The sequence below is a fragment of the Schistocerca cancellata genome, chromosome 9, assembly GCF_023864275.1.
Source record: "Schistocerca cancellata isolate TAMUIC-IGC-003103 chromosome 9, iqSchCanc2.1, whole genome shotgun sequence".
NCBI classification, from domain to species: domain Eukaryota; kingdom Metazoa; phylum Arthropoda; class Insecta; order Orthoptera; family Acrididae; genus Schistocerca; species Schistocerca cancellata.
In genome coordinates, this window is record NC_064634.1 from 401115981 (window position 1) to 401139556 (window position 23576).

At 37.2% G+C, this 23576-nt stretch overlaps 1 protein-coding gene across 2 annotated transcripts in view; it reads left to right on the forward strand.

Annotated features, from left to right (window-relative positions):
• The window catches only part of LOC126100284 (iron-sulfur clusters transporter ABCB7, mitochondrial), an 85381-nt gene that overhangs the window by 38115 nt on the left and 23690 nt on the right, over window positions 1-23576 (forward strand). For both annotated transcript variants that reach the window (XM_049910884.1, XM_049910885.1), the window contains exons 4-8: window positions 5145-5311; window positions 11620-11721; window positions 13750-13926; window positions 16402-16576; window positions 22198-22355. In XM_049910884.1, the coding sequence (XP_049766841.1) occupies window positions 5145-5311; window positions 11620-11721; window positions 13750-13926; window positions 16402-16576; window positions 22198-22355 (779 nt within the window). The remainder of the gene's footprint in view (window positions 1-5144; window positions 5312-11619; window positions 11722-13749; window positions 13927-16401; window positions 16577-22197; window positions 22356-23576) is intronic.

Below are 23576 nucleotides of genomic sequence, written 5' to 3' on the forward strand. Positions count from 1 at the left end.
TCTGCTCTTGGCCGTGCTGCCTGCTCAGTTGTCTTTCTCTGGGTCTCGAGTCATATGGGCAACCCAGGGAATGAACTAGCTGACTGTTTGGCTAGAGAAGCAGATATTGACCATTCCCTTTCATGGTTCCAGCTCTGCAGATATGCAGATCATCAAATTTATCTTTGCTCAAAAGTGGAATGACATCTGGTGTGCTACTGTTGTCAGTAGTAAACCGCGCACAATCAAGGATACCACTGCAGTTTGGCACTCTTCTTTCCGCTCCTCTCGGAAGGAGTCCATTGTCTTCAGCTGTCTATGCATTAATCATACCAGGCTCACCCATTGTTCCCTCTTGCGTCATGAGCCACCTCCACAATGTGGCTGTGGAGCCAGACTGATGGGGTCCCATATATTGGTGGACTGTCACCTTCTTTTGGCCCTTTGTACTAAGTATGGTCTTCCAGATTCCTTAGCTTTAACATTAGCAGACAATTCACGGGTAGTTGAACTGGTCCTCAGTTTCCTCCATGAAAGTGATTTTTATTTTCAGATACGAGGTTCCGCTTTACTCCTAGAGTAGGGGCAAGGCGGTTGTGGTTGGGGCCTCTCTTTGTTTTCTCGGTCGGGGCCACATGATCACTCCCCCCTGCAAAGACCACTCTTTTATCCTTCTCTTTTTCCAGTTTTTAGATTTATTCTACCCTTGCATGCCTTCTGTTGTGTGTGTTAAAACTTCCTCGTTTTATAGTTTTACCCCTCTGAGTGGATCCATCCGCTCTTCCCCCTGTAACTTTGGAATTGCGGGACTAATGACTTTGCTCTTTAGTCCCCCCCCCCCCCCCCCCCCCCCTCCGCCTGTCAATCAATCAATCAAGGTGAGGCCCATTTATTTCATTGGCCCAAAAGCCAAGATGCTTGTTGGGTACCAGAACAATGCCTCATCACCACAGTCCATGTCCATTTAATATCAACATCTGGCTGATAGTATCAATTTCCAGAAAAAGTTTGAAAAGTGTAAACTGCGATGTTGAGAGGCTTAAAATAAAAATTGGTGTTACCATTTCCATGCTGCTATGTGAGATTCTCCTACAGATTTGAGAATAAGATATTATCACAACAATGCTTTGGAACCTAAATTAAGAAACCAAGTTACAAAACAAACCTGGATGAAGAAACTCACCCATGGCTGATATTGCACAGATATCGGATGTGACCCCTATGGTGATGGGATTGCTGTTTCTTGTCCTTGAACAGAGAAGTGACCAATGCAATATAATGAGTTATTACTTGTCAATTTAAAAATAAAAACCACACGCAGTGAAACAGGAGCAACATGTTGCTGCAATGTAAGCTTTTGCAATGGTACTTTCCCTCAAATTTGCCCATCATTTTCAGGCGTTGTTAGTGCAATTGGAAAATTGAATGTGATTTCTGAATACTTGAAAACATTCTCTTTCCAGCAATGATTAGTTTGAGATCAGTAATGGAGACCGGATTTTTTAAAAGCAAATTGATTATGATCTATTTTTGTAATTAAAAAATCAATTTTGAATCGATTGTGTAAAAATTTAAAAGTGGGGTGAACGATACTTTATATAGGAAAACTTTGTTACTTAGCTGTTGTTGACGTCATCAAAATTTTCATGTTTATCATGTGTTTAACCAACAAGACACAAGAAGCCAAACTATATTCGCAGCCCATTTTTTGTGGCTAGTTTTATTCAGTTTATGCAGCATCTGTAGCCTTCGTTGGAAATTAAACACACTGTTCTGGGGAGGGGGCTTAAAACACATTGTTTCGAATGAGACTGGTTTTGAAGCTTTAATAGCAAATGTTATTTGTAAAAGAAGTGTGAAATCTACCCTATTTTCAGCTTTTCCAAAAACTCAACATCCTTTTGACTAATTTGTAGATTATTGGAAAATAGTAGGTGAATGAAATTTTGTATTCCATATCCTTGTGCTGCGGACTTATTGCATATTAAGTTCCACATTTAGCATGCATTTATCCTACGAGATATAAGAATTTGAAATTTAAATCTTTTTTGTGCTACTATTTTCATGCCCAAATTTTATTCAAACTAGCTACCACAGTTAGTCTGCATTAGATAATCGAATACACTTTGTTTTGTGGTTCAAGTCATGGTCTTTCTAATGATATAAGTTTGGCGAGTTTCATAGAACACAGTATTTTTGTAAAATCTGGGCGAAGATACCACATTTTTTGCCTTTTTTACGAAATATTCAACTTTTCACTTACCGTATTTACCCGAATCTAAGCCGCACTCGAATCTAAGCCGCACCTGAAAAATGAGACTCGAAACAAAGGAAAAAAAGATTTCCCGAATCTGAGCCGCACCTGAAATTTGAGACTCGAAATTCAAGGGGAGATAAAAGTTTTAGGCCGCACCTCCAAATCGAAACAAAGTTGGTCCATTGTAATATGAGACACAATTTAGGTCGAATGAATGACGATACAGCTACAGTAGTTTGGTTCGAGTCGTAAGCTTTACCAGGTAGCCATTGCTATGCGTCAGGCGCTCCATCCGTATTTGTACGGGTACCCTTCCTTTTTCACGTGCTTCGTCTGGTTTGAATCGATTGCTTATTTTGTTTGATCTGATAAGTGCCGTTTTCTCTGTTATAGGCGTTTACGTCCTTCTAAGCTGAAAATGCATCACTGTACTGTGTCATGCATTGTTTGTCGCATTCTGATAGTGCGTGTTTACGGCCTGTCGCCGTTCGCGGCATGGCTTGCTTTTGTGCGCGCTACCGCCGCTTACAACTAAAAAGAGGCGAATCGTCTCATTAGCGAAGCAATGTCAAGAGACTGCTATTTGTTGTTACTTACACTGCTGCTTTCTTTGATAATGATCAACAAGAATCAAATAATAGACTGCGTATGATAGAACATGTTCTGAACGAGAGTTAGGCGAAAAATTTTCTCCGTTTGAAAATCTTTGCGGCCACTTCTTTAGTACATCAAATTCTGCACAGAAATTAGAGTCATCTTAGATTTAAAAATCTAGTCAGTTGCCGTGGTTCATTTCTGACTGTATCACTATTAGGCAAAGAATAATACGAATATAAACAGACACGATAAGTGTATTCTTCCGCGTTTGCTGTTGTCTCACTCTAGTTTCGTAGTTTATTAGGCAGACAGGATTTAAATGAGATAGCAACAAACACGGAAGAACACATGGCAAAATGTTTATATTCGTATTATTCTTATGGTGAATGGTGAAGAGAATACTGCTTGTGATTCACATTTCATCAGGTTACTATTAGCAACCATCTCTTCTCACAGGTAGGAAAAAATTCAGAACATAGAGTTGGCCATATTGAAAAACATCCCAAACAGTCTTGCCAGTCGGATTTTCGTAGTACATTGAAATTCTAATACATTCGAAGATGAACAATATGGAATTTGTATTTACTTCGTTGGATAATGTATGAAAATGCAGTGGTCGAAACTCGGGGCGGAGAAAAAAAAGCTCGTCTTCCACCTTTTTTTTTATTTATTTACTGACGCAGACGTTTTGGCGCCAGTATTTATCTTTGTGCCTACAAAGCATGTCTGCGTAGCGCTACATATATTCGACGGCAGAAGTTAGTTGTGGCGGCACCTACCAACATTTTTCAGAACTTCCGCTTGCTTTGCACTCGATTCTAAGCCGCAGGCGGTTTTTTGGATTACAAAAACTGGAAAAAAAGTGCGGCTTAGATTCGAGTAAATACGGTACTTTATTCAGTATTGGAAGGTGGTACATAAATGAAACTATATTTTTGAACTTTGTGTTGTTACATTCTCACAAGCTAAGTTTCAGATTTGTCATACCTTTAGTCACTGAGAGACATGAACCCAAATGTCAATATTTTTTTGGGTGTTGATTTTTTCAGGCGATTTTGCCTCAGATTTTTGGGCTGAATATTGCTCACAAAATCCCTTCGATTATTATTCTTAAGAGAGCACACAAAGTTGAAGATAGCCAACAAAATATTGCCCAAGATATAACAGTGTAGTTGCCAGAAATTCAATCTTGCTCCACACTGTCATGTATGAAGTCAAACAAGTTACTATATATCTGCCAGTATTACTTCAACAAATATTAAACTTTACCTTTGTTAATTGGGGACAAGGACGAATATTCTCACAAAATTTCGTTGAAATCCATGATGGTTGAGCAGGAAAATGTCCAGAAATTAGGCAATTTGTCATGGAATGAATAGCATATTCTCGTTAAGATTATGCAATGCTGACATTCCTTTGCTGTTAACTCTTTTTTTTTTGTATGAATATGCAGTACCAAGTATAAAGTACTGTTTGACTGTGTTATCATTTTTTATCTCAGAAGAAATTAAAAAAAGGAATAATGTTTAGAATATATTAGAATTTTATGTCATGGCTGAGATGGTCAAGGATAGGCAAAATAACTGTGAACTTTTAGAAGCAGTGGCCCCAGCATTTGTCTGAAATGATTTAGTGAAGCTAAACCTATGCACTATGATAGAGATTTGAACCCAACATAGAAGTCCAGTGTCTGAAGATTTATGCCACCCCATTTAATGCAAACACAAATCAATAACGATCAAAGATGCGCTGTACCTAGAGGACTTAAAATAGTTCTCAAATACAACATTGTCCTCCCAGGCCCACTGTTCATTTGGTTGGAGTATATAATGCAATGCGAGTGAGTAAACTTTATACATGTGGTTGCAGTTAATATATGGTAATTGACTGCTGCCCTTCTTGAGCTGTTACCTCCCTTAGCCTTCAACTCTGCTTTCAGATTCCCTACACTTACAAAAATTCAGTTTTTATGGAGAGTTTCAGCCATTAAGAGAAGTAGTTTTTTCCTTTTTAGGAGAGGTTTTGATATTTGCATTTTGTTTCCATCACAGGTGGTGTTTGTTGTACCTTTTTCTTCTGTGAGGACTTTTGTATTAGTTAGTGTTTCGTTTTCTGCCAGTGAATATTTAATTTGCTATTGGGAAGTCACTTCAAAACTAAAGTATCATATTTTTTATGTTTAACTTCATGGAACTGATTGGAAATTTCAGTATTTTTTATTATGTGTATTAAGCACTTTAGCTTTTTCAGTTTTGTGATTGAACCTTGTCTTTACACTTTTAAAGTGTTGCAAATGCACTAATTGTTTCAGATGGTATTGCAAGGGCAGGAGCAGCTGGATTCAGTGAATTGCGTAATGCTGTCTTTGCAAAAGTGGCCCAGCATTCAATACGCAAATTGGCACGCAATGTATTCCTTCATCTACATCGTCTTGACCTTTCATTCCACCTTAGCCGCCAGACAGGTGCATTGTCAAAGGTTAGTGTACATTTTGCGAACAATATTTTGAGTTTGCAAGACAAAAGGAAGTAAATTAACAGCTGGATTTCATTTATGCATGGAAAATGTTTAATAACAGTTTGTAATTAATATTTCTTGTTATTTATTATAATAATCAAATTATAATCTTCATGTGTTGGTGGTAGAATTGGTTGTTACATATTAATTAGTGTCAGTGGATGATATCTTTTCAGCCACTGTAAAATTCTAATACTGGCACATTGCTGCAGGAGACACACATCTTGAACACACTGATGCATTGTGATACCAGTGTGCTTGTTGCCTTGTCCCTTAATTGTCTTTTTCAGGTGGCTTTGTTCAAGTCTCAGGGAGGAATAAATCAAAAGCTACTCATTCTTGTATCCTAAGCTCACAGTTTTTGCAACACTGAAGCAGGCATAAATCATCCAAAAAGAAGAAATAAATTTGATTAATTATGTACGTGGTGTGAAGTTTCCAATGTTGTGTGTTAATACACATGTAATTTGCATGCATGTGTTCCAATGCTTAACTGGTGCGTGAGGAGAAAACAACAGGAAGCTCTTACACATAAAAAGTTTAAATAAGCTGTTCATTTACTTCACCATACAAACCACTTCAACACAGTATGCCAAAACTAGATATAAAATGGATATGCAGCAACTATCTGGTAATCCAATCAGGTACTGAATAATAGGTCAATATCCAGAGGATACTGGATTTTCAGTAGACACAAAGAAAACCACAATATCTTCAAATCAAAACATTGTTTATTATTCATTTTAACAAAAATTAAATTAGTACTCGTACTGAACTAGGGGCAGATTGTGGTGGATGAACAGATTTTTTAGCATTAAGAGGTAATAAGTGATTTACGCTTGTCTTCATGAACAAGGCCAGCTTCAGAGAAATGCTTTTAACTATATAAACTGCTGCAAGGTGCTGAAAGACAAATTCTGGCAAACTTTGTTAAATTCAGGTACTGTGTCACATTAGCTGACTACCGTATGAAGGTGGTTACTGTGGTCGGTTTGAACTGTCTTCAAATACTTTTTTCATTTACGACTTCATTGAAGCAATCCCAAAATGTATTGTGAACTTTGCAAGTCTCAGTGGAGTCAGTCTCGTTTCATCTACTTTAGCAGGTATTGGGGATGAAGTACTGCTGGTGGAAGGTCCTTGAAAAATTCCAGTAGGATCTTCTGACAAGTTCTTTCAGCTTCAGTGACAACCAAATAGCTTGGATCTAGAAAGTTTGTAATCAAGTACTTTGGATCTTCATTTAAGACACTGAAATGACTTTACAGCTTTCAATGAGGCTCTTATGTGTGGTAAATCAGGGATTCTCTATACTGCCTCATCTTTATGTAAATATGCCACAATGTATGGTATTGCTTCAGGTATACAGGAGAGACTGAAACTTATATTTCTTCAAAGGGCTTCAATAATTTAATGCACTGCTCCATCAGAAGCCACTGATAAGACATGAAGTTAGTGACTATACAGTGACATAGCCTGTTTTTGTTCTAACAAGTGCTTTACCATATAAAAGGTGGAATTCCACCTTGCACTGATACCTTGCACCAACTGCTTTTGTAAATTTAGTTCTTTTGAATTGCCAACAGTTTTTTTTCTGATCTTGAATGATTGAAGTGGGTTAAGAAATGCCTACAAGTAGTAACTGTTGCTACTAGTGTAGGCTGGAACTTCAGTGACTCAGTTACAACCCTCTGAAGCAAACAACTGGTACATGCAGCAGACTCACACTCAGCCACATACACTATTTACCATGTTAGAGCCACAGTCATCAATGAATAAATGTATGTTGCTTTGGTCAATATCCTAGTGATCTGCAATAGTAATAAAGCCCTATTGCCATATTTTCTCCAGTGTGAGAACCTAGACAATTGTTCGTAGCAAGAACTCTTTGTTCCAGCCAGAAATCAGGAGATGACCAACAAGCTGTGAAACTCATGATTACATTATTATGGAAACAAGTCCCTATATCAGAAGCTACAAAACCTACAAGAACACCTGAAAAGTTTCTTTTAATTTTTTTTATAACTTCTGCCGTAGATGTAAGGAACAATGTTTTGGAAAATGTAGTGTGGCTTGGCATTTTATAACGGAATAAAGCCCATTCTAGGAATCTTGTAAATCTGTTCTTTTCTATAATAGATGGCTCATCATGAAGTGCAATCATTCCTGGTATTAGGTTATGACCGTTTTTGGTTTTTGTGTTGTGTACATCCCAAACTAGTTTCTTTCCTTTCAGATGACTGTGAGATAGTCAGTTGCTTTCCTGTTGACATTGAAGACAAACTTGTACTGGGGATGTCTAAAAGACAGTGTAGGCACACCAGCAGCTGTAGCTTTATCAGTTGCTTGGAAAAAAGAAAGGTTAGATATTTTCTATTACTTTAAATGGTTTTCTATATTTCACAAATATATCTGTGCATCCCAGACAAGTTTATTTAAACCAAGTTTTCAATAAATAGGAACCTAATAATGATATTTGCCATTTTATCTATAGACCTTGTTAAGCAGTGTAATAAACCAATCCAAAACAAAAGGAAAAGACAAGCCAAGGCTAGGGTTGCCATCATCCAAGGACGAAAATCAAGGACAAAATTCGGTGATAATAAGGATGTGGTTCAAACATGGACCGATATGATGTTCAAGTGACCATTGGTTTGCATTTCAGTTGAATCTTCACCATTACTACAGTGGTAATTATGAAGATGTGGCTGAAACCTGGAATCACACAATGTCCTTTCACCTTTCTGCACGTCAGCCAAATCTTCATAATAACCATAATTCAAACAACAATTCTGTCAGCAAAGAAGTTGTAATTAACAAGGAAAATTAAGCCAAGCATTAATGGTGTCTATAAAGTAGTAGTCAATGATGAAGAAAATTAATTGCAATTGACATTTAATAACTTTTTAATTAAAGCACGGAACACAAATTATTAACATGTACATGATCATGCTGCTACAATTGATACATATCTTTTGCTTTATGCTTTAAACTAGTCATATTTCCACATTTAATACTTGGAAATGCATCAATATATTCTTCTCGAAAATGTACTTTTCATTTTGACATTTTAAATTTTAAATTCTGTGCAATAACACCACCAGAAGTACACTTTGCACTGCTGAATGTTAACTTTACACGACCAAAGAATATTACAGCAGAAATGTTGTAAACCAACAGTGGAAAACTGAAACAATCGCTAAGAATCAATTATTGCACTGCTTCCACAGTCTGTTCTGAAAATAGCAGAGTGATTCTGAAGTGACACGGAATATCAGCACAGGTTTCAACGGCTATCGTCAAGTTTGCAGGAGTTATGAAACACTTGATCGGTCACCAGTGGCAAAACTTGTGTTAAAAAAAGTTTTTTCACTTACTAGCCACTTTTTTCGCGTACATTTTCCTCTTCGTCCAGGACACCCATCTTCAAGCATAAAATCATGGACTGTCGGTGAAATCCGCAACATATGGCAACCCTAGCTAAGGCTTGTGTGTGTTCCTGCTGTTTTTTCTTCTCTGCCACAAGAAATTTGAACTTGACACAACAAGCAAATTGCAGGCTTCTTATTTTTATATCTGATAGTGGTTTAGATTCCCAATTTAACACTGATCTGACAATGTCAGAGGTAACATGGCTGCAAGCGGTGGCTATGGACCGCTGTCATAAGGGGAGCCACTGCCAAGATATGCACGTCATGTACTGCCACCTGTAGAGACTATTTTCCACTGAGCCTGTGGTCGAGGCTCATGGCGTGGCAAATTACTTGCTGTACTTTGTAGCTGTTTGAATCACATCATTGCAAAACCAAGTTGACTGTGTTTTCGACTCAGTTTGTTTCCCAGTCTTCAGTGCTTACATATTTGGAACTCTTGTATTTCTCTGCTGAGTTAGCTGTGTCCCGAACTTGTTAGTGCTTCTTTCACTTCATGAACTTGGTCTATTGCATACTTATGGGAATGCGTGCTCGTTTCCCTACATAGTATGATGCACCCACCAGAGGAAGTGGCAATGAACAGTCTACCTATGCCACACAAGTTAGAAAAATTGTCACCGTTTATACAAAAATATTCCTAAGCAGGAAATTTCTTCTTTACAGATGACATTTTTTAAAATTTATATTGAAAATAAAAATTATTTTTAGTATTAACCCTAAATGATAATTTGAAATGAGCAATAATCAGTGATCACATTTAGTAAAAACTCAAATAGTAAAGTCAATCAATCAGTGTCATTTACTCACTTTTCTTTGAACAATGGTGCCCAAATTTACCTGAATCTGCCTACACATCCATTCATGATCTCCATGGGCTCACTCAGACCTAAACATTACATGCATCATGGCAATATTCAGCCAAATATCCAGCTTATAGGATGGCTGGACATTCACCCATCCAAACAACTGTCCATTTCATCCTTAAACAAAACCCTCGGATCTGTCATAGGAAATTAATTTCTTACCTAAAAGTATATTTTATGGTTAACTACATATTCCACATGGTGGATTTCTGAGTATGAATTATGACAGATTTCATAGCATGCATCAAAATTACCAATGGAATTTCTGCACACACCACCTGAATCTCATCCCAAAATGTGTGCAGATGCTGTTTGTGGTGGTAAGCTTCCTCTTTTACATTGCTCATAAGGGAAAAAAAGAGAGATGAGGTCTGGAGAGCATGCAAGAAATTTGATTATACCCTGCTTTCCATACACTGACGTGTTACTGAAAGACTCACTTAAGAGACAAACCAAACCATATTTTACGCACTAGGCACTGTCAGTCTTTTCGTCAGACTAGTTACACAATTATGCCAACTGACCGCTCCATTAAGTTTGAATTGCACTTCATCTGACCAAACATTGCTGCCCATAAATCCTGGTTCATGTGTAATCATTCCCTGACCTTATTCACCGAATTGTAGCTTGGGTCATTGTCACTTAACTGTTTCATCAGCCTTGGAATAAAATAATGCAACCTGCTTCTTTTTGGAATGTATCGTAGACTACTAACTTCTAAACCTCTTTCATGTGCCTGGAATACTTTTGTGGTGAACACAGAAACAATTGCAGCACCAAATCTGAGGTTTCATCACTTCTGGCCATGCAAAATCACACTGATTGGCCTTTCTGCACATAACACATTGGTCTGTGAACATCCAGTTTTTCTGGGAAATGTGCATATGTTAACCTTGTAGATGAATCAATCCCATATTTGCACCTTGACAGTTTCTAAATTGCAGCAACATTCGCAAGCTCTGATAACAATTGGAAGCTCTGTGAGGTTTTGTGCAGGTGGTGCTATTGCCTATAGGAAGTTTGCAATGACTGTTAGTTGATCCCGAATGTTAGTAACTGTGCAAAAATAGTGAAATAGAGGGAAGACCATGTAAAACTATTTGTAGGAAAAGTAGATTCCTGGCTGAGATTCATTGGAAAAATCTTCAGTAGTTGTTATTGATCCACAAAAGAAGTGGCTCAAGAGCGATGCATTTTGTTGGACATTCGATAAGTGCTAGAGTGCAGCGGAAGTATTAAACAAAGTCTAGTGGCAGTTTCTACAAGAGGTCTTGTGCATAACTAAGAGGTGTACTGTTGAAATTCTTAGTGCTTATGTTCCAAGTAGTCGGGCAACATATTATGTCTTCTACATATGTCTTATGTTTTGAGCATGAACAAAAAATCACAGAAACTATAGCTCATATGTAGGCTTAACAACAGTTGTTCTTCCCTCACAGCATTCATGAGTGGAACAGAGAAGGTAGCAGATGATTATGGTATGAGAAGTACCTTCCAACCACCATAAGATAGTGTGTGAAATGTAGTTGTAGATGTAATCTACTTCTGCTCATATTTGCTGTAACATATGTCATCCATCTTAAAGTTAATCTGCTGCCACTGATTACGATTGTGAGCTAGATTGATGATCCTGTTGCCATCTGTTGAGGAAACGAAATTGCTGTTATCCAGAAATTTAACCATTTAATTGGGAAAGTCTAAACTAATATTGTATTTGCTAACTGATGAATCTATACTGGACTATACTTTTAAGGGCAGAGAAAATTATGGTGTTTTTTAATTTGAAGGTTTACACCTTCCTGTAGTGATATACTCAAGAGAAAATCATTATAGTGAATGCCAAATTCTGATGTGAGCATACAAACAAAGCACTGAGGACAGCATGGTCTCATTCCATGCATGCTTATAAATTTAAGACAGGTTTAACAAATTGATCTGTATACTAAAATAATACTTTTAATTTCTGTTACAGACAATAGACAGAGGTAGCCGTGGCATCAATTTTGTTCTCTCTGCCATGGTGTTCAATGTGGTTCCCACAGTATTTGAGCTGGCCCTTGTGAGCACTATACTGGTTAGTACGTGCTTAGATCATTAATATTATAATTGTGTTACATATTTGTGAAAATTGAGAGTTATTTTTAATTTAAATCAGTCATCTGTAATAACTGGCAGTTTTTTGGGTGCATCTAACATTTTTGAATTTATTTGATTCAGTTACCTATCCCTTAATGTGCAGTTGTTGGTACTTCTATTTTAAACAGAACGCACACACTAGTATCTGTTTTGTTAGTAGTTGAATCATGCAGTTTCAACGCTACCTTCTATGGAAGATGTAGCATTTGTTAAATTTGAGATGTAGACTGTGTTGGATACATTTAATTTATCCCTTGTGCATGTGCTTTTTTTTAAATCTCATTCAAGTGATGGACTGATGAATTTTGTATGTAATCTCACACTCTGGAACACAGTTCACTCATATCCTTTGTGTAATAGGCATCTGGCGAGTGTCCTTACTCTTACTACATGTAGCTTTTCTATCTAGTACTAGAAGCTACTGTCATTCCTCATTTATTCGTTTTAGTGCAACCAGTGTCTACCCAGCCTTGTTTTAAAAACAACCAGCAGGTTTCCACTAGAACAGAGTCTTTTTAGTTAGTAATTCCCATATCTACAGGCCAAAGCAAGTACATTAACATGTTTACATTAACTTACCACGCAGATCTACCACTATGTATACAGTTTTGAATCCTTAACAATTTGACTAAATTCTTATGTGTTGTTGGCTTTATCTTTCCAGTCATACACTTTCATTACTACCAGTTGTTGCTGTCATCTTCAGTGTGATGTTGGCTGTGCATAACTACTGCGACCTAAACACGTTTCAACTTGCGTATTATATTTCAACTGTGTGCCCCCCTGCCCCCCCCGTCCTCCTCCACACACACACACACACACACACACACACACACACACACACACACACACACACACACACACACACACACACACACACACGTGCGCACCTTTTTCCTCCATAACCGCATTAACTATTCCTTGTTATCTTAGGACGTTTCTGATCGTCTTATCTTTTCTTTCAGTCAAGTTGTGCTATAATGCTCCTTACTCCACGATTACATTCAGTATCCTTTCATCAGTTATCCGATGTACCCATCTAATCCTTATCATTCTTCTGTACATTTTAAGTTCTCTATTTTCTTTGAGTATATGCTGTCTATTGTCCATGTTTCCCACTCACTCCAGACAAATGGTTTCATAAGACTTCCCAAAACTTAAATTTATATTAGCTGTTGACAAATTCCTCTTTCAGAAATGCTTTCCTTGTTATTGCCAATGTACATTTTATAACTCTTCTGCTACCATCAATTTTGTACCCAAATAGCAAAATTCCTCCATTATTTTCAGAGCATCTCATTTCTTAATTCAGTTCATCACTGTCACCAGATTTATCCATCTACACTCCTTAACACTTGTCTATTCTTCCTGGTGTTCATCTTGTAACCTCTTTCCAAGGCATGGTCAATTGTGTTTTCTCCAAGACTTTAAATTTCTCTAACACAATGACAGTGTAGTTGGCAAACTGTGTTTTTATTTTTTCTTCCCATTCCAAATTTTAGTTTAGTATTGTTTATTGCTTGCCCAATGTACAGATTGAATAACATTGAAGATAGACTCCAACTCTGCCCCTCTATCTTCTCAACTACTGCTTTCCTTTCAGGTCTTCATTCTTGCATAGAAACCAGACTACAATTTAATGCTGTAGATAACATTTCACTTCCAGTGTTCTATTACTTCTGAATTGAAGATAATGTACTTCACTCAACATTACCAAAATCTTTTTTTTTCTAAATCTACAAATACTAGAAGTGTGTGTTGTCTTTCTTCAACCAGTTTGCTAACATAAGTTGCAGTGTGGCCAGTAATGCCTTGTATGATCTTACATATCTCTGGGACTCAAACTAATCTTTCCCCAGGTCAGCTAACCAGTTCTTCCATTCTACTGTAGCTGATTTGTGTGTAGTGCCGACTGTCAGCTTATTACCTTTGATCAGCAGATAAAAAAATATATTTCTGTTTTCAGGGATCTCGGTATGGCTCCGAATTTGCTGCTGTTTCCTTGGGCTGTGTTGCTACATATGCTGCTTTCACACTCGCAATCACACAATGGCGTACAAAGTTCCGTGTTCAGATGAACAGGGCAGAGAATGAAGCAGGAAACAAGGCTATTGATTCATTAATTAACTATGAAACTGTTAAGGTAAAGCAATGTGGACTAAAACCAAGCTGTTGTTTAACATGAATATAAGCTTCAGTGAAGATCTTATGAAAGGCCATTTGCTGAAACCAGTGAAACAGTGATCTGATCAGTGGCAGTGGACAGAAATTCACTAAGTTGAAGAGCCAGTGGGAAGAATATAAATTGGGAGATCCAAGGTAGATAGGAAGGAATAAAACAAATTTGAGAATAGCTATGGATAAAAAGCAATGGTAAGGGAATATACACTCGTCTATCTCGATAGAGAAATGAAGCTGGAGAGGGAGAGAGACAAACAGTGAAAATAAATGGAAATGCAATTTTCACATTTGTCATTGTATGCAACAAACATTCCATATGTGAATGGAATGGGGAGAAACTAGTAACTGGTACAATGGGACGTACCTTCTGCCATGCACCTCACAGCGATTTACATGAGGGTAGCTATAGGTATAGATAAATTCCAGTGGTTCATTTCTAGTTTTTGGCTTTTTGGGAATCCAGACAATGCAAAAAAGTGACATTTTACATTACAAGATGGTGTTACATGACCCTGTGGACAAAAATAGCAACAATTTCTGCTACATCTGGGAACCTGAGAGTGAAATAGATGCATAAATCATTTCAAAAAGCTGTTGACCTCATGACATTCAGCAAATGTCTTTTTATGATTTTTTTTTCTAAATATAAAGATGCTATTTTTGGTTTATTTCAAATAATGTTTTGTCACTATCTTCTGGCCATTAAAAGGCTATTACTATATCTAATGTATGTTGCCTTCCTTCAGTGACTTACCTGAGAAAAAGAAACAGGATCCTAGTTGTGTTTTTAAGGGATTGTTAATAGAATCTACTGCATAATTTATCCAAAAACAATGGGAAATGTACAGTGAAATGATTCGACTAGGTCTTAAGCCTAAAATTACCTAATACCAAGTGAGCATTTTATCACAGAAAAATCTCAGTTTCTCATTGTTTGTGGGTGCTGCTGCTGCTGCTGCAGATCAGATCACTGTTAAACTTGTCAGAGTACAGCATTCTTATCTCTGCACAGGTATATTGCTCAAAATATTTATCAGAAGCTTTATGTACTACATTTGTAAGTTGTTCATTTGTGTGAAATTGTTTTAAAGAATTCCAATTTCAAATACTCCTGTGTTAGTGTTCAATTTTCTGGGCATAGAATCACAAGTATAGTGTTTCTTTGATGATGAAAAGTAATATGAAAATATATGAACAATTGTGTTTCTGTTATACCAAGCTTTGAAATCAAAATGAATGTTCTCATTTGCCACTTTCACAGCAATAGACATTTAAATGAAGAGTGATTGTCAGTTTTCCTTTTGCTGAAGAACAACTGCAAGAATTTATCTTATTCTGTAGATAACTGCCTAGACCGACAATCAGGGAAGACAGGCCTTGAACTTTCAGAAATTAAAAAAAATTTTTTTAATTGAGTGGTAAAGACGGATAGGAATTAGAAAGAGGTAAAGAAAAGTGTGAAGTAAATTCTAGTCTGAATCAGAAAAGACAAAAATCTGCAAGGAAAGTAATAGTAAACTCAACAACTTCCTGGTCCAGGATTTGAAGAGATTTTTTGTCTCCTCATTTAATATTTACAGTGTTTCTTTATCATCATTTCATGTTTTCTACTGTAAATAGTCTGCTCTTATTTCTTAGTAAATATATTTTCCTTGTATATACTTTAGCACCTATGTTCATAAAATGAAAAAGTAACTATATTGTAGTTGGCTGATGAAAGCTGGAGGTCATGGTAAATGGAGCAAATGAACAGAATTGAAGAAATAATAATTTGAATTCCACATGCTACATTCAGTTGCTACTGTGTGCTGGTGAATTTTAGCTTTAAGAGGGTATTCCATAATTTTTCTTGTCTGTACTTTATCTCTCTATTTTGTTAAATGTTTATAACAGCAAATGAACACACAATTCCTTATGATTTGTGTAAGCCCTTCTCCAGTAATTTGTAAGCAAATTTTGTTTCTATTTGATTTTGGTTGCGTTGTTGCACAACAGGCAAGATGAATATGTTTTCTGAAACTTTGTCGTTATTCCTAAAAGAGTGTGTGTGTGTGTGTGTGTGTGTGTGTGTGTGTGTGTGTGTGTGTGTGTGAATATTGAATACATATACATATACTTTCTGCATGAATCTAATTTGTGTTATTCAACATTTATCCACAATCTGGATATTCTACGGCAGTGGAATTTCCACTGCTGTTATACAGAGAGCATTACTCCCTCTCTCACTCAGTAACACTAACATAGCATTATTTATGGATAGTTTGTTTGGATTTACTTCATGTTGCTCAAGTTGGGTAGCAACAAATGAAACAGACTTGTGCCTGATGTTCACAGAGTTGTTGTTTAAAGTCTGTTTCATTTTGATGCAGTTAAGTAGTTTCAACATTTGTGTATGTAACTTTGGATATTACAGTTTGATGATTTTTACCTCTGACAGTATTTCAACAATGAGCAGTATGAGGCAGACAGATATGATCGGGTACTGAAAGACTATGAGCAAGCTTCGCTGAAGACAAGTACCAGTCTTGCTTTGCTTAATTTTGGCCAAAATGCTATTTTTAGTGGTGCTTTAAGTCTTATAATGGTGATGGCTGCCAAGCAAATTGCTGCAGGTGAGTTTACTATTGCATGTTGTGGTAATTCTTTAATTATGCCCACTGTCACTTAGAAATGTTCGTTTGTGTACTGAAAGAAATGTTTAAATATTTCCCCAGTAACAAAACATATTTAAATGGCTCTAATCAAGTATCTTGTTAGATAACAATTTAGTTTTGTAAAGAAGGAAGGAAATAGCCCTTATTATAAAGTTTACTGGACCAAATATCAACACTTGTGTAAATAATGGCAGTTAACTGGTACATATGCATGATTAAGTTACATAGATCAGTAAGAGTAAGTCAGGTCTACATAGATAGAATCCTATTTGGGCATGATCGCACTATGAATAAAATTGCCCTATTTGTTGGTGTATCAACACTTACCGACAAGCATGTTACAAGGAATGATATTCCACTCAGTCATATAACATGGTGTAAGGAAAGTGGTTATGAAAACTTCCTAAACTACAGGAATCTGAGACAGTTGTCATACCTTGTCTTTACTATAGGTTTCGAACCTGACCGAAATTTCTACTGTCAGTGACTGCAGGTCCACGTCACTCAATTTCTGAATGACATTTTGAACGGAACTGCTTGCAGTGGTAATTTGTGAATTGGGTACCTCACAAAAGGCCATTGCTTATAAACATTCTTACTGAGCAAGTTGGCTTTTATTCTCCTTCTTCGTGATGAGAATGTTGTGGACATTCCCATCTTCCAAGCTGGCAACAGCTCTGCTCACAGGGCTGCAAATATGTGTTCCTGCTTTGAAGCACACTCAGGCACCCTTTAACAGCTTGACTGACACACTAGACCAGAAAGGAGCTATTGTGTTTGGAGGTGCACATGATTGTAGTGTGACCTTAACCCCATAGAAAATGTCTGGGACTATTTGGAGCAGCAAAGGAAATGCAGCTGTCAACATCCCCATAATTTGGTAGCTCTGCAGGATGTGATGGTCAGTGAGTGCCTTTAGATGAATATAGTGTACCTGAAGAACTTGGCATACACTCTTCCTCACTGAATAGAGGCCATTATCAAGGCTAGAGTTGGCGTTAACAGCATCACTGTGAGTACTGAGGAAGAAAAATTTTTTGTCCGATGTATTTGACAGACAAGGAGCCTATTTTGTCAATGGCATTATATATGAAACTCACATAATTTCGTTCTTTGTGGTATGGAGAATGTGAATCTGCCCAAAAAGTCATACAGACACCAGTAGAACTGCATGTACAAGGAAGTGATTAACATGTTACAGCAGGAATTTTACTTCTGACAAAGGCGACCAGAATAGTTTTAAAAAGTTCAAAATTTTTTTATAAAAGGGAACAAAAAATGAATTTGTAATGAAATGTGAATAGTAATATGTAGTTTATTATATTATGATTTAATCTGTAGGACGAGAACAGAATTGCTGGTGAAATTCTGTAGTGACTGAGAATAATAATAATAGTGAATAGATAATAAGTTCTGTACTTCATGCACCAAATGGCCAGCTTGGCTGCAATAAATCTATTATTATATTATGATTGTGGTGCTGAAAATTCCACATGAATTTTGTGCAACCAGTTGTCAGACAGTATCTAAAACCCGGGATTGGGAGAAATTTAAATTACATTGAAAGTGTCGTCGTGCAAGCTACTTAAATAAATAATTAAATGCTGCTACTGGGTTATTAGTATAATGTGTTTTCAGACAGTTCCTTTGGGGTCATTAGTAGAAATGACACTCGTGCACTAAACTAAATCGACTGTGTGAAATTACTTTGGATCCAGCTGAATTATAAGGTGATCATAATGAAGTACTAGTGGTAATACTCATATGCCAGAGTGCAGCAAATGAGTCATAAATATGAAAATTCTAGATACAAGGTGATTCTGTGTTGATGTTAAATCATCAAATAATCAAGCAGCAAAGTTCAGTATAATCTCTCATTGTGTTGACCCAAACACAAAATTTTTGTCTTATTTTACACATTTCACCACCTGTTATTGCACCTGAAGTAAATAAAGCAGAAGTTAGCAGCAAGAATATAGTATAAAGTAAATAACCATTCATCTTGCAGAAATCTTTTTCTAACTTCCTAATACACTTATTCTTAAATAGTCTTTGTTGCTGACGGTTCCAGCTGAACTTTGATTTACAAACTCACAACACAAGACACAAAAAGAACTTATATAGACATTCTCTCTCATGAGAAGATATTCAACAAGCTCATGTCTAACATAAAGTGAGAAATTGAGAATCTCAAGTGATTTGAAAGAAAAAAAGTACCTTATTAGCTTTTGCGTGCACAAATTAACTGGATATGTAGATTCGAGGATTGAAAAATTCTGTTAGCTACATGGAAGGTAACAGTGTCCACTGTAAAGCTGCATAACGGGTAGTAATGTACTGTAAATAAGACACAATATTTACAGATGTAGGCAAACATTTTCTTTCAAAATTATCATTGTAATAAAGTAAATATTAAGCTACCAACGGCAGGTGAACAGCAGCTATATAGTATGGTTGACAAGAAACACCTGCTTCCATAATGAGTTTTCTTCCTAATTTACGTGATTAAATTTAGCTGGCATTTGCACAAATAGCATTAAATGGTGTAGTGATAGTTTATTGTTAATTCACTAAACAGATTTAGAATTCACCATTCTTTGTGTTTTGTTAATGTATATCTTGCTTTGTACCAAAACCCTGCAATTTCTCTTTCATGAGGTCTGCAAAAAGTGAATGAATAAAAGAATTACTTGGGAATAGTTCTAAAGGCCTAGAATTATGATTTCTAAAAATAATGTTAGGCTGCAGAAAAAGTAAATTTTATATGCAAAGATTTGTTCAGCAGTATTTGCTTAGCATGTGGATGTCATCCAGTATTAAGACTGGTGGAAGTATTCTTTGGGTTACATTTGCCAAAACCATTTACTGTGGAAGCCTTAAATTATGATATTCAGTTCACTTCATTAATTGTCTAATTTACATAACAGCTACAAAGCAGATTTTCTGCGAACATAATGAAGTACTGTTGATAATACTCAGATGTCAGGGTGCAGCCAATGAGTCATAAATATGTAACAAAAATTCAAGATACAGGGTGATTCCATGATGATGATGATGATGATGATGATGATGATGATGATGATGATGATGATGATACGAACTCTCAGGAATGATGGAGAAGGGTAAATGCAACCATTTGAGATAAGAAATATTGGTTCATAAATCAGAAATGAAAGCTAAAAGCGAAAATCGTTCTTATACCTCTTGACAGTGGAATAGACATACCGGTACTGTTACTGCTAAAATCTGGACCAAAATAAGAAAAAACAAAGGTGTAGTCAGATGGGATCTAACATGCATGCCTTGAGAGGTACGAGCATTTTATCTTTGCTACTGTGCATCTTATTAGCAAGTGCCCATTGCTCATAAGGTGTGCATTATAGAGCCCATAGTTACTACACACACTTTTTTTTTAATGGGTCCATACTACTGCCTTTGAAAGTTGCTCACCCTACAATTTAAGCAGCAACAGTACCAGTACATATTTTCTTCTGTCAGAAGTAATGATTTTTGTTTCCGGACTAGGATGCCTTACCTCAAATAGATACATGTACCCTTATACGTTTATCCTTCTGCATCATCCCAGAAAGTTTTTTAATTGGATGGATAAAAAAACCTACTTACCAAGTGGCAGCAGAATGCACACTTAAGTTGGCTGTAATTGGCAAGCTTTCGGATCCAGTGGCTCCTTCTTTGAGCAGGAGGGATGAAGGAAAAGGGGCAGATTATGGGAAAGTCACCCAGAACCGTGGGTCAGGGGGGACTTACTGTATGGGATGACAAGGAAAGACTCTAGGAAAGAGAATTTCCTTCTCATCTCATACGGTAAGTCTCCCCCGACTTGCTATTCTAGGTGACTTTCCTGAAATCTATCCCTTTCCCTAGACCTCTCCAGTCCTTTTCCTTCACCCCTCCTCCCCAAAGGAGGAGTCACTGGCTCTGAAAGCTTGTCAATTACAACCATCTTTTGTGTGTGTGTTCTGCTGCCACTTGGCGAGTAGATTAAATAATTTTGTCAATAACTGATTGTTTTAGTTGTTATATTATCCCTCAGCATTTGTATCATCATCAGAATCTCACTGTACTGTGCCATTAGAGGATAAGTGGAGAGCACTTTTTAAACCATGTGATAAAGAGATGTATAGTATTCTGGTACAGATGCACAGTCGTTAATGCAAAAACACAAAAAGTAAAAACAGGCTGCTCTATTAGCAACTTTAAATGAGCATGGCTTCCTGTAACTTAGCTGTGTGGCTAGAGGAAGGAACCAATTGTAATTATATACTTATATGGATATGGTATCTGTTCTTTCGGACATGTCCGAAAGAACACACACCGTATCCATATAAGTATATAGGTCTGGCAATACTGGCCATGATCTCCTTTTGTGCGGATGCACACACATTCTCCGAACTCTTACGAGACTTGGTAAGACTGTCTAATGAGTGTGTTGGGGTGGGACACTACGAATGTAGTGTGTGTGGACATACAAGGTGAGAATGTGGGTCTTGTGGGAGGTGTGCACGAGATAGTCCCTGCAGTCGCACTATCCTCTGTGCCCTCGGTGGCTCAGATGGATAGTGTGTCTGCCATGTAAGCAGGAGATCCCGGTTCAAGTCCAGGTCAGGGCACACAATTTCACCTGTCCCTGTTGATATATATCAATGCCCATCAGCAGCTGAAGCTATTAAATTAATTCTAATTTTGTCCAATTGTAATTCACCACAGAATAAAAGTCAATTATAGTGATGCATATTTGTCAGAGCAAGTGTGTAAATGATATCAGAAGTTAGAAAAAAAAATGTCAGTAGCTAATGCTCCTATATGTTTCAGGTGCAATGTCTTCTGACTCCATAGAACATTGGTGTCATTGTGACCATTGTGATGTGAGATGGTGTCACAGTAAATGGCATAACGGGAACATTCTCACACCAGCACCCCTTTTATCCCCTAGTTTCACAAAGTTTTCGGCATTGGTAGGAAGTGTAAGTGAGACATGGCCTATTCTTTATCACCCATATAGGGCAGTTTCAGGTGTATCATCAGGGAAGATTGTACAAACTGTTTTTGAGGATGGAAAAGATGGTGTTGAAGCACAACACAAAGACTACTGCTACCAGTACTTCATATTAAAACTTTATTACAATCTTTGCTCTTAAATTGGTCAAAAATTGATTGCTGTCGGTATGTTGAAGTATGACAATGCATAGATCACGAAGCTGTTGTGATAATCTCAGATCTGAAGTTTGAATGTCCTCTGCATCATCCATATTTTCCTTCCGATTTTTATATGAATGAACAATTCTGGATTGAGCACTAAGTTCTATTCTGAAGAATGAAGTACATTGCACAGTGCTATAGTTGTTTCACAGATTTAAAAAAAAAGTCTATGGGAATTTGACATTTTATAGTAGATAGTACCTGTGAATTGAGCATGGGGGAGATGTTCAACAAGTGATACTGCTTTGCACACTTTTTGATTTAACTTTCCTACACACCATATTGAACCACAACTTTTGATCTGCATTGATAAATATTTTCAGTTGTGTTTATTGCTGCTGTAATTTCTGTTTGTACAGGGCAAATGACTGTTGGTGACCTTGTAGTAGTGAATGGTCTACTCTTTCAGTTGTCTGTGCCATTGGGCTTCTTGGGATCTGTATACCGTGAAGTGCGCCAAGCTCTCATAGACATGCAGACAATGTTCACTCTTATGACAGTTGATTCCAGTATCAAGGTAGGTTGGGTTAATAACTTGTGTCCCTCATACAGTAGTGAAAATCAGTATACAGGCAGGGTTCCTACAAAAGTAATTTACAATTCTGAAGCAGGCATACATTGAATTTATTACGAAAGTAGTAGGTACATATGAGACGTAAAGAATCATGACAGAATTACGTAGTTTCCTTCATAACATAAGTAACAAAATAAGGCATTTGCATTTCCTAGATGGAAATTGGTAGAACACTACTCACTGTCATGTATTATTGCACTATTAGTACTTTGCCCAACCTGTGTTCTTCCTAATTACCTAAAAAATTCTCTCGCGCATTGATTTTGTTATGGTTTGTAATTCTTGCAGTGAAATTGTAACCATCTTTTTGTGCACTGCTCCTTTCAGCTCACTTCTGGCCTCAAATTTCCTTCCATTGCTATAAACATGCCTAGCAAGTATTCCTCAAAAGATTTTCCACATGGTTGAAATCCAGACTACATGGAGGCCAGGGCAAGCCATCAATATCCCTATCATCAAACCACTTTTTTGCCATGCAGAAACTTGCATAGATGTGTTATATTGTTGAAACTTTAGGCTTTTGTCCTCTAGGCCCTGATACATTCAAATCCATTCTCTCTCTGGCATCTCAGTTAACATATACAGAGTTCATTCTAATGTTCACCCGAGCAATGGGTGGTTTACCTTTATTGAAGAATGTTGCCTAAATCACAACACTTCCACCACCAAAATTTCTGCTCATTCTTACCTGCTGCTCTGTTCTCAGATCATGCCAGTCATATTGAAATCCATCGGGACCATCCAAATTAAACTTCGTCTCAGCATTGAAGATCACATTATTCCATTCTCAAGTCCATCACATATGTTTTTCAGCAAACTCCAATCTAGCTTGTTTCGTATGTGCGTTAGAGCAGGTTTCTCCAGTCGTTTACCGAGCGAGGTGGCGCAGTGGTTAGCACACTGGACTTGCATTCGGGAGGACGACGGTTCAATCCCGCGTCCGGCCATACTGATTTAGGTTTTCCATGATTTCCCTAGATCACTCCAGGCAAATGCCGGGATGGTTCCTTTCAAAGGGCACGGCCGACTTCCTTCCCTAATCTGAGCTTGTGCTCCGTCTCTAATGACCTCGTTGTCAACGGGACATTAAACACCAATATCCGCCTCCTCCAGTCGTTTCTTGAATGCAAGGTGCTTTCATTTGACAAAATTTGTTGTAGTGTC